The sequence below is a fragment of the Leptosomus discolor genome, chromosome 7, assembly GCF_034619465.1.
Source record: "Leptosomus discolor isolate bLepDis1 chromosome 7, bLepDis1.hap2, whole genome shotgun sequence".
Taxonomy (NCBI): domain Eukaryota; kingdom Metazoa; phylum Chordata; class Aves; order Leptosomiformes; family Leptosomidae; genus Leptosomus; species Leptosomus discolor.
The window spans coordinates 24357055-24369676 of record NC_141397.1 but is presented as its reverse complement, the minus strand read 5'-3'; the positions used below and the strand labels follow the sequence as shown (position 1 = coordinate 24369676).

The following is a 12622-nucleotide window of genomic DNA, read 5'->3' as shown; positions in this document are numbered from 1 at the left end:
ATCAGTTGATTTTGATGATATTGCTGCATTCTTTGGTTTGTATTTTGATTTTTACCTTAACTGTATTAACTTTATATTTTCCTTCTTTAGAAAGCTGTGGGGTTTTTTAATTTTTGTTACTGTTGATTAACTTGATCTTGAGGACAAATTCTGAGTCAATCCTATGTTCATGTTTTTCATTGCTTGTTTCCTCTCCATCCTTTTCAAGAGGTTTTTCAGCCATTCTGTAAAGAGTTGGTAAATCCCCATTTTTACCTAAGTGAAGAAATAATTTCGTTGAACTGCTACAGTTAGTGTAATCCAGCACAATCAAGAAAGTGTGTGGAAACAGTTATGACTTATAATACAACATAATCATCAGTGTCTTTTCTTAGAAATACATCTTTGATCTTACTGCAAAAGAGAATTGCATTAAAACTGCAACTTTTCTTATGTCTTCTCCCTTCTGTGCTGCTGTTTGTCTGTACCCTGAATCATACTAGCGCGAGGCAGCCGCATTCCTCGGCCTAGTGTGAGTCAGGGGTGCAGTCGGGAGGCCAGCCGTGAAAGTAGCAGGGACACAAGCCCTGTCCGCTCTTTTCCGCCCCTTGGTAAGTACTGGAGCCCCTTGTTGTGCATGGCTGTCTTTGCCCTCCGTTATTTGCACCTAACGAATCCATGCCTCCTTCATTTAGCTTGTAGCCAGCCACCTGTTATTTTCTCTTCCTTTGGCTCACTCACCACTTACTTCGATAGAGAATTGACCAATGTGTGAATGGGTTGCACACTTGAAAAATAAATGCTTTGCTAGTGTTAGTCTTATCTTAAATACCAAGGCTGGAAAGATGTGTGATATGTAGCACCTAGATCTGAAAGGGCAATTCTACTTTTGGAAAGTTTATTGGAATTCTATGTTTCTCTTTTAGTACAGAGCTCATTGCTTGGATGCAGTTAGATAATCCATTTCTCACTGAGCAGCCAAGAGCAAAGAATATAGTGTGGCTGTCATTCTCTGCCTTGCCCTGCATCAACAGCTAGGGTCTTCTATTATTCAAAATTGCTCCCTAGTCAATGAATCATTTTGGCGTATAAGAAAGAAAATACGCTTCATTTTGTGACTTAGGTGTATTGTCATCACTGTATGATGTGAAAAAATAACAAATTTTAACTTTTTGCTATTAAAGCAGGTAAATATGGTGCAGATAAGGGACCAACCTACTGAAGCAGAACTGTATTCTGAGGCTGCTTTCTATTTTCTAAAAATTAACAGGGCAAGTAGTGAAGTCCTTACATAGGTAGACGAACAAAGTACAGTTCTGAAGTTTACTTTTAATCTGTGTAGAGCAAGTGATAAATAATTGAAATAGCAGCTGTTGTTACATAGGGAAGAGCAGGAACTGAAAAATTAACGTTCACACATGCATAGCTATGTTCAGTCCTCATTTCCAGAGGTGCTATAAGCAAAAGTTTTGTTTTCACTTAGTATTTCAATTTATTGGCCTGACACCTAAAAGAGTTTGCAAGATTTTCAAACTGTTGCCTGTTTCTGAAATGTCAGTGAGGCATAGGAACATTAGCTTATAATTACATTAACATGATGTTGGTTAAGGGTTAGGGAAGCTTCTCATCTCCATGCATCCTTGTCGAGGTTACTTCGAAGTTGATAGTAAGTTTTTATAAAAGTCTTTTTGCATATTGGGCCTTTTTTCATTGTTTGGTAATACAAAATGGTCTTTGTAAGATTGTGTCTGAAACTGATCTTTTTTGGCATTATCTTTGAGTTAGTCTTGAGTACATACTGCTTCTTTTGTTTGTTCGAGTGTAGTTTACAGTTAAGGACTTGGTAATACTAGCTGTTCAACATAGTCTGAAAAGAGTAAATCTCTGTTTTCTATCTCAAATTGAGGCACCCGGCTGTACTTTTAATTAGCATTGGAAATCTATTGCGTTCTGTTAAGGCAGTATGCTTCCTGTCAGCCATGGTTCTATTGGGAAAGTACAGATTAATTGAATGAAAGCTGTTTCAATAACTAATGCTAATTTGCCCAGACGCTATTTAATTGGGAAATTAAATTAAAAGTAGACATTATGCAGGATCCATTAGTAAACTTTTATCTTTTACTAAAACACAGCTGGCAGACACATATCTCTTTGTTTCAAAAAGGAGGGTATTTTCCAAATCTTTTTGTGCTGCTTTTGCTCCTTACAGCTTGAGTTCAATCGCATGCATGCGAGATCTGATTTACATTTTTTATTTGGTCAGATGCTTGATATCTTAAGAAATCTGTGTTAAACTGATACTGTAAGTTGGGTCATTGGGGTGGATGCTACTTGAGGTTTTGTTTTTATTGATGGAGTTTAATTTTAGTGTTCAGATTTCAAAACAAGTGCCTATACAGATACAATAGGTTAAATTGTCTGATAGCACAGAGAATGCAAAGTAGCATATGTAGGAATCCAGTGTTGTTAAAAGAAAAAAGCAGCTATACTTGGAATAAATGAGGATTCCTAGGATTCCTTCTAGTATGCCTTCTTACTTGAATGATTTCAAATGTCATTTGACATTGTTTTGTTGAACCAGTTTTGTCATATGGGATGCCATTAACTTCTATCAGAAGTATTAAATTTAATGTTTTTCAGAGGTACAAGGGTAAGATGAAATAAGGCACATTCAGCTGTGTGTTTGTAGCTAGAGACAGTTGGAGCAGGGAATGAAATTTGTATTGCATCTGATTCTCAGCACAGATATTTTTACTTGCAAATGCGAAGACCTTTGGGGAATAAAATGATCCAAATGCTACATAATTGCTTCTCTGTATATATCAGTATGAAGTGTTTATGCAATCTCACATCTCAGTGTAAGATTATAAACTGGGAGATAACAGCCACTCTGAGAAGCAGGTGATTTTTAAGTTATATGGAAATACCTGTTTTTCTGTTACATACAGTTAATACTAAACATCGGACTAGAATAATTTCCATATTTTAGCTAAGAAATTGTTATTTTGAGACCATTTAAAATCTTGTTTCGATTCATCTTTTAAAAAGTGAAAGCACAAAAGTAAATACGTGCACAATTTCTGCAATTTGAGGGGTACAAAGAATATTCATGAAAATACGCTTTGGAATGAGGTGTGTTTGATCCAATATAGTGCTTCCTTTCACTGAAATATCCTGGGCAGTTTTTTAAGACAAATCTATATGGGGGCAGGATTGTCTTGAATTATATGCCTAAACTTTGAAATTTAGTTGTGCCTTTAATTTTCAGGGCTTGTTGATGGAAAGCAATAGAAAGGTTTATCCCATTATTGCTTGCATTTAAAGCTCTGCCAGCCTTGATGCCTATGCTTTGACATCCTCTGTCCTGTCTTCTTTTCCATGCCAAGACGTACTTTCTAAAGAACCAAGTATTCCACAAAGCACTAGTTGCAAAATGAAATTCCCTAGCTAAACAACTTCATGCAGATTTCATTTGAAAAAAAAATGTCGCTGTACCTTGTGTAAGGAGTAGAGCTTTATGTGGAAAAACCCAAAATGTTTCCTAGACCTTTACAGGGCTTGGGAACATTTTGGAGTTCACTCAGGTTGAAAAGCATGCTTCTCCAAATGTGATTTGGTCCGTGTTGGGGTTATTTAATTCAACTCTGACTCTTAAATTGTCTGTGTTAATCAGAGTAAAGGATGATTCACTTGGTTCCTGGTTTCTATTTATACTACTTTATGTAGCCAAAAGGTGTAAAGTATTTGCTTTTACAGTTACTTATTGTATCGTAAGATTATATCTGGAGTTTATGACGTTGTGAGTGGACATTTGAATTCAAGATAAAATTGTCAAAACCAGTTTCACTTCTGTGGCTGTAAAATTCTATCTTAAGTGAACTGAAGAAACAAGATGAATTTTTTAGAAACACACTGCATTTAGAATTAGTAGGTTTAAGAAAGTTGACTCGCAATTGCTGGTATTTTCTTCTTTAGAATCTCTAAAAGACCAGTTTTATACAAGTGCCAGAAGGAGGAGGGTACTCAGTTTTATTCAAAAGTCCTTAAAGATCTTTGGTTCCCGCTTTCCATAACTTTAAAGAATCTTAATGACCTATAGTAACTAATATAAAAGTTTCAATTTTGCATTTTATTTATTTAAAGAACACAGTACAAATGTGAAATATTAATTGCATTAACTTATTTTAAACTTTTAATGTAAATTGAATAATTTTCATTTGATCTACACAGTAGTTAGTTTTAACTAAGGTTGACTTATCTGCGCATAGGGAAGAGTTCACATTGATACAAGTTATCAGCTGCTAACACAGTAAGTTCATACAGTAGTCACTTTTTGCAGATAACCTTTGGTATGTGAACTCTTGCTCTGATTTGATGGCATAAATTCAGTTAACTCTACAGTGGAAGACCAGTATCAGTGGAACTTTGACATATTTCTGAGGATTCTGTGTGTGTGTGTACGTGCATGTGTGTCTATGCATTTTTTTCTTTGAAATTAAACATAATTGCTTTTAATCTGCTCTTAATATTTTAAATTAAAAAAAATGTGCATGAAATGTCCAGTGTACATAAAGCTATATAATTCTATATAATCATATTCTATATAATCAAAGAACTTCTCTGAAGCTTTTTCCTTCTGTGTAATACTTGGTTTCTTGTGCTAAAGCTAAATCTTTTTGATAAATATTCTCTTGTTCATCTAAGCAACTATTGCAGCACTTGGTTCCATGGTAATAGATAGGGTTTATATGATCATGTTATTGCAGCTTCCAGACATCACTCCAGATCCACTGGTGCCCTCTACACCCCTGATGTTTATGGGGCTACAGGTGAAGGATGAGTACACTTTGCTGTCGTCTGTGCAGTCATCCTGGATTATTTTTTCCTACCCACTTGGTTATTCTCATAGTTCAGTTTTAAAAAGCATTATTTGTATTAATTTGAGTTTTGTGGTTTTAATAATCCAGATAGATGTGTTTATGTTGCTAGATTTCGTCTCCACCCTCACCCTCCAACGTTAATCCTTTTCTTCCTTAACAACAATCATTTTATTTTTACATGCAGAAGAACTTTTTTTAGTTTTCCATTTTGCAGTATTTGTAGAGCATTCTTTATGCATGTAGTTTTCTCACCAGCACTCTCAATAGCCTTCCTATTGTATTTGCTCTCTTTTTAAATGAAAACAAAAACCCAAAACGAAGAAGACATAAATTTTTTTTTAAAAAAAAAGTATCTTTCAGTTAAAACCATTGTTGTGTGGGATTTTCCCCTTGTGATACTGGAATAGAACGTTTATATATGACTCTGTTTTTTTACTTCATTTCTTCTTGCTGCACCACTGAAGACTTTAGAATGAAAATAACCAGTATTTTAGCCACTACAAAATTTATTAGAAATGTTGAGCAAATGCTTTTCTTCTGCTTGGGTTTTTTTAGGTGAGTGTGGTGTTAATGTCCCACGTTGCTATTCTGACTGAATTCTTTATATTCATTTTTGTTGTTACTATAACAGGTACCGGCTTTGGAATTAGTCAGTCAAGTAGATTGTCATCATCAGTCAGTGCTATGCGAGTTTTGAACACAGGTTCTGACGTGGAAGAGGCAGTAGCAGATGCTTTGGTAAGAATCTCACACTTATCTTTTGTAGAATTCAGACTCTTAAAATGTTCGGTACCTATACGTTAAAGTATGCAAAAGAACTTGTCATTCATTATTTTATTGGCTTCTAGGTGGGGAAAAAAGAGAAACTGAATTGCCAGAGCTGCAAAGTATTGGAATTTTTATTACCTACAGAAGTCTTAACTGTTGAGAAATGTACACTTTTCCATGGCAGACAGGGAACAGTCTTGGACTGTTCTGTTGGAGTGGCCCAAGGAGCCACTTGAGCAGGTAGCACTAAACAGCAGTTTTCCATAACAGCCAGACAAACTTCTGGATAGGTTGAAGGCTTGACAGAGCTGGTGAGTGATGACAGCTAAAGTCCTCTGCTTATCATAAGCCTGGGTTCTGTTTAAAGTTGTTCTGTCTGACAATACATGAGAAGAGATAAATTGATGGCTTGGCGGGTGGCATTTCGTAAGTTTAGGTTTTGTTTTCTTTTATTTTCCAAATGTTACACTGAATTTAAAACTGGTTATGCCCTTCTCTTTCTTAACCTCTACTGTTCTTTAAAAGGGTGGGTTTTGCTCCTCTACCTCCCTGCCCCAGTTAGCCAAACTGAATGCATCATGTATTTTGCTGTTCTGACATTTACATCAGCAGGCTGAAATCTTCAATTAATTAGAAATACTGACACTATGAATCAGATTTTTATCATGTGTTGTGTACTACTTGCATATCATTTAATATTTGTAAGCACCTGTTATCTAGTTATCAGAATGCTTTAAGGAATTTTATTACTCTGCTTTAACAAAAAGATTATTTGGAACACTAGTAAAAAAATACAAATTAGACTTGAAAAAAAAAATTAATTATAGCCAGATAATGACTGGATAGAGAGAAACAAAATTTCAAAGGAAAGAATCTGAAGAACTCTTTCATGTTCTTAATCTGGCGATTTATTGATTTCTTGGTTAATACTGTCTTCTTTGACACATTAGTGAAAAATTGTGTGCCTTCACTGGCATAGGTATCAGGATACCTATTAAATCTTGCCCAAGAGATCATGGTGAGATTGAGTGGGTTTTCCCCTTTCTGATATTGTAAACTTGCAAAAACTTTTCAGCATTGATGGGGAATGCTAGTTAGTAAACTGGAAGTCAGTCTGGATTTTGGAATAGAGAGCAATAGAAAAACAGTCCATGGAACATGAAAAGTTTCTGACTATAATTTGAAAGTCTGTGCTATAGATTTATCTACACTGGTGCTATATGAAGACTATCTTTAGTGCTTCTGGAAGCTTCGTAGCTTGTTCCGATTTAGCTGACCAAAGTATATGCTAGGAATATAAATTGAAGAGAAACTCATGCTTCCACTGACTGCTCTTGAGGATTGAATGTGTCCAGCTTTGTTGAAGCAATAAAATTTATTTTTAAATAAAAATTTGTATTACCTGGATCCAAAATAGCATGATGCTTCTAGAAATGGTAGAGGAAAATTAGTTTGTATATTTTAGCTAGCATCTGCCATTACAAAGAAGGACCAAGAGCAGCAACATTTTATTATTGTAGTATTTGCGTGCCTGGTTGCCTGCCGTGCTCTAAATGTACAAGTTGTCCTGTACAAATGGCTCCATTTAGATGGAAATCTGCTTTTGAACATCCTTCTTATTTTATGATAGACTGAAGCCTTCCCCCCCCCCCCCCCCCCGCGCCCCCCCTCCAGTGTTTTTAAAAGGTAGACTGTAGAGTCCTGACAGATGTAATGTAAAAATTAAAAAGATTCTGGATTGTATTATGATTTTTATGGTATGAAGAATACTTGACCAGTTATAATACTGCTTAAGCCAAAGGGATATTACTCTTCTGGCTAAGATCTGGTTTGAATGGAAGATGCATGAAATGCAGCAATATGGTGATCTTTATGTATTTTTATACCTTTTACATTAGCGCAGTTCTTGATATTTAAGATTCTATTTCCTTAATTTTTTTTTTTACTTATGGTGACCCTTTTCAAAAATGCTTATGTCTTCATGATTTTTCCCTTCCTTTATTCGTATACGTATGCTTGTTCTGTTGACAGTAAGCTTGCCTGTTACATGATTCATTGACTAGTTTGTATTGCAATATCCTTTATTACACAGTCAAAAATGAGAACCCTGTGCAAACGGTGTTTAAGGGGAAAACAATCACTTCTACTACTGCTTCTTTGAGTATGTAGTAAAACTGAGTTTGTAACTACTACCTTCAACTCCAATATTTGAACAGCAGAGTTGTTTTGCAAAAGTGTGTGTTTTTCCTTTTAGGATAAACAGCTTTTTTTTTTTCTTCCCCTGGCCTTTGGCAGGTTGTGTTCTGTTTTGTTGGCTTGTTTTTTGAGGGGGGGATTTGAGATTTTGCATCGTGTAATTAATTTTTTGTAGGACACTGCTGTAGTAATTGTTGCAATGACAAAATTTAGATACTGAAATGAAGTTAAAGACAGAGATGAAGTTGCTGGGAAAATAAAGTTTAAATGAAGGTTAGATAGCAGTTGACTGCATGTGTTAAGTCTTTATGCTCAAATATCACTGCACAAGACAAAGATTTTGCCAGAGAAGTCTTTGTGACCAGCCAGCAGATGATATGTAATATTTCCCTGGAAATGGAAGCTTGGCAGACTACTTCTTGGCAATGCATGATATGCTAATCAGATACAGACAGCTAAGAAGAAAATTTACAATAAGACTACGTATTTTCCAGTGGCAGGTAGTTGACTAGTCACAATGCTGCTATGCCTTACCTTCCTGTTCTCAATTTCTGTTTCTTTTCAATAATTTACTGCTAACAGCTCTTAGGAGACATACGGACTAAGGTATAGAAACTGTTTTCATTCTTCAGTAGTTTAATATTTTGCTATTAACATACTTGATACAAAGTAAATTAAAATGACAGAATATGTAGGATATGACCTGATTCTTATATTCTGTAACATATATAAAGCTATTAAGTGAAATAACTAACTTTCAATACAGTCTTTAAGTCACTCTATCATGCAATTTTATGGATTTTTACAAGTAAACCTTAAGTTGAATGTTTCATCAAACGTATGTCTTCTCTGCATTTGCTTTGCTTTTATATTTGGAATACAACGCAAGCCATACTTCTTTAAAATACTTTAATTAACTTGGTTTTACCTGCTGAACAGTTGTAGTCATTTGTCACTGAAGGGAGTAGGGGGTCACATCAATTATTTGAGCTGTTGATCCTTCTACTGATTATGTATACTATCTCTTTGAAATCAGTACTAATGTGGGGTGTTTCTGTACAATAGAAGAAGCCTGTGCGAAGAAGATACGAGTCCTATGGGATGTACTCGGATGATGATGCCAACAGTGATGCATCAAGTGCCTGTTCAGAAAGGTCCTACAGCTCTAGGAATGGAAGCATACCAACGTACATGAGACAGACAGAAGATGTGGCTGAAGTCCTAAATCGCTGTGCCAGCACCAACTGGTCGGAGAGGAAAGAAGGCCTCCTAGGCCTGCAAAACTTATTAAAGAACCAGAGAACTTTAAGGTAAGAAGACTTGTTAATAGAAAAACATTTTATTTCAGCGTTGAAGGTAGGCAAGGGAAGTAAGGAAAGGAGGCTGATGTTCTAAAGAATGCAGAAAGTTGTGGAGAGGGAAAGCAGGGTGTGTGTCTGTGAGAGTAAGATGGGGGAAGGACTGGGGAAGCTATTGTCACTTCTAGTCACTAGAGTATAGGAACCATTTATAAAAAGCTCAATTTAGGAAATGGAATTTAAAATCAAGAGAATTCTTGCAATACAAAGATTCCTGAAGTGCTTGCATCTAGTATTGATGGAAGACCTTTGTTGTTGTTGTTGTACTTATTCAGAAGAAACTTTACTACTAGCTGCTAACAGTACATTTTTTTATTATATGCTCTGTTAAAATAGTCAGGAATGCTGTAATATATGAGTTAGTTTAAAGAGACATTTCTAGGTCAGAAGTCTCATTTTAGACAAAATCTATTACATTTTTATCCGTGTCCGTTCTGTCCGTTGATTTCACTGATTGCTATGCGCTGTTCTTGTTCCGGCAGTACTAGCAAGGGAGTTGACTAATGTATTGTTGTCCCTTTGACAGTCGTGTGGAGTTGAAAAGGTTGTGTGAAATCTTCACAAGAATGTTTGCTGATCCTCACAGTAAGGTATGTTTAAGTTTTTCTTACTTTCAGTAAATGTTTGAAAATACGTATTGATAGAAAGCCTGTTGTGCTAAAACGTCAGTGATATTTGCACATGTAAACATTGAACAAACTGTGTTCTAGAAGTTAACGGTATCAGAATTCAATCCATTTAATTTGCAGTTTTGAACAAGATAATTTTTCCACCTGTTTTGCAGGATAATTGAAATAAAGTAAAAGTTAGTTTCGTCTAAAATGCACTGAAGTAGTTCAACAGTTTACTTAAAATTTGTAAGTATCTTTCAGTCATGTTGTTTTCAGAAGCACTTTGGCATGAGTAATGGTTTTCTCTCAATTAGAAACAAAAGGCTCGATGCAATAATTTAAATCGTATAGAAAATGGCCCAAGTAATACATCACGAGTCTGATGAACTATACTGGATGTGTACTTACTTATTTTCCAGGATATTTTGTATTATCATAGCTTACGATGTCTTCCTTGAATTTCGTAGATAGGGCTGGCAGTTGAGACTGTTGAATAATTTCTACATAATTGGTAGTATCCAGTAAGTAAGATGGAGACTGTACTTACATATAAAAGAAAATGCAATGTTTTATTCACTGTTACGTAGGTAAAGACCCAGTGCAGATGATATAACAAGGAGAATAATCTTTCTGTTTTCTAAGACCCTTAAAATCTTTTTAACCGAGTTACTTCGCTTGATAATATTTTTACAGTTTTTGTGGGAGGTGGGTTACTAGTACAGCTTCATATGCAGTAATTTGCCATAGCAAAAGGACTGCAGGTAAGTAGGGAGCTGAATAAATTTATAATGGCATCATGTAAAAAACATGTAACTCCATAGTTTGTTTGAATTGTAGGCTTGTTTGGAAGAAACCTTACTTTTTATTTTGAGTATAGCATGTCCCACTCTGTGTCCATGTTGCAGAATTGATAAAATGATAACCCAGAAAAATACAAAGCAAAGTAGTTATTTCGGAAGTATTGGCTTTTCCTAGTAGAACTCTAAACAATGACTTTGATTATGCAATACATTTTATGTGTTTTTAAGTCTTCCTTATTGCTGTAATGGAAAATTAAATTCAGTGATGAGAAGTCTTGACAAGTTAACTTAGTGTTCATCTGTCCTCCTTATTTTTCCTGCTGGAAAAAGTGCTTTAGCTGCTATCTGTGACACCACGTATTTTGGAAGAAACTTGCACTGCACACAGCAACGTATTAAAGTTGCTCACATACAGCAGAAATCCAGAAGAAAAGACTAAAGCCAAGCAGTTAAAGAGAAACTGAAGAAAACATTCCATAAAAAGAACAGTTAAGTCAGAGGAGAGGAAGAAAATTAAGTGTTGAAATATTACTGGGTTTTAAATGAAGTAATGACAAAATTGTGAATAGCAGCTTGGTGTAATTTTGCTTGTTCTTATGTTAATGTTGCAGCTATGCATATGTCAGAACTACCCTGCAGGGTTTTTTTTGTAGTGGGGGAGCATGGGAAGGACAACAAAAATGTTACACTGTTTAGTTGTATGTCAAAAGAGCATTTTATCTTTTCATTAAGCCTTTAGGAATGTTACATTTAATTACTCTGATTGTTGTTTGGTTTTTTTTTTTTTGCTGGGCATTGTAACATAAAATAGTCTTGCTTTGATTTTGAAAATTTGGCCTGTGTTACATAGCACATGTGGTACACTTGTTCCAGTCACTGAAGCTTTGCCTGCTTTTTGGTGTTGCAAAACTATTCATACTTATCAATATATTATTAGAAGGATCCTCTAAGTATTAAGAGTTGGAGCTGTGAATTTTTTCACATGCATATGGCTACACAAATCTCATCTTACACTCTTTTCAAGTGTCTGTAGGAATTATCCTGTCATCACTTTTTTGTTCTTTTTTTTTTTTTTTAAAGGTTTACTTTAACATGATAGCTGGATGTAGGGAATTGCTTAGAAAAAGAGAGTAATATCGTTTGGAGGAGAAAATGGGAGAATGAAGGACATGCCAAGTGCTTACTTTTAAAATACATTGGGTATCCCAATAAAATTACCGAATTTATCATAAAAGTTCTAAAATACCTTTTTTGTTTTATTTTGTTTTATATTCCATACAGGAACTTTGTATTGATGGCCACTAATTTGTGTGTTTTTATCTTTTTCCCTTTTGTTGTTTTTTTGTTTTGTTTTGTTTTATTTTGTTTTTGTTTCATTTTGCATGCTGTCCCCTGTGTTGGAACTCTCTTTAGAGAGTAAGTTGGTTCAATATTTGTTGGAAGCCTAACCTTACTTGCATGAATGTGCAATTAACCCTTTTTCTCTATTTTTCTTCCCCAAAGAGTTCATGCAGTGTCAAGCCTTTTGCAATCATAAAATGCTATATACAATTATGTAAACTGTGTGGTAAAGTTTCGAGATGTGCTTTATCTACTAATTAACTGACTTTGTTTGGTTGTGCATTCCTGCTTTATATTGTGGTGGTTGGCACATCTGAAATAATTCACGTTACAGTAGATCACTTACAGTTATTTTCGTATCTGTTTATTTTTTCCACTATCAAATAATTAAAAGTTTCAACTTTAGATGCTTGATTTCAGAATTTTAATTTACATCATAAAAATGGAAACTGCAAAAATTGCAGTACCCATGTACATTGTTCAACATATAGGTGGCTGAGTTCCATTTTTCCATTCCAAATTCATCCTTTACCTTAAATGCTCTTAGTGCCTTCTTAAATGATTCATGCTTTGGCCTAAGACAAAATGGTATGATTCCTGGTTTTTTTAAATACAACAAAATGACTCAACTGATTTGAGTTTTCTCCCAAGATTCACTATAGTAAACCTAAAATCAAATGAAGCTTGAA

General features: G+C 35.0%; 1 protein-coding gene across 34 annotated transcripts in view; it reads left to right on the top strand.

Annotated features, from left to right (window-relative positions):
- Positions 1-12622, top strand: part of CLASP2 (cytoplasmic linker associated protein 2) — a 146712-nt gene that overhangs the window by 108673 nt on the left and 25417 nt on the right. For 9 of the 34 annotated variants that reach the window (XM_086468350.1, XM_086468340.1, XM_086468349.1 and 6 more), the window contains 4 exons: positions 483-590; positions 5491-5597; positions 8889-9133; positions 9708-9771. In XM_086468350.1, coding sequence (XP_086324476.1) covers positions 483-590; positions 5491-5597; positions 8889-9133; positions 9708-9771 — 524 coding nt within the window. Of the gene's footprint in view, positions 1-482; positions 591-1163; positions 1167-4745; positions 4809-5490; positions 5598-8405; positions 8430-8888; positions 9134-9707; positions 9772-11719; positions 11723-12622 lie in introns of all 34 variants that reach the window. The other 25 variants (XM_086468341.1, XM_086468345.1, XM_086468339.1 and 22 more) reach the window with 7 other exon arrangements.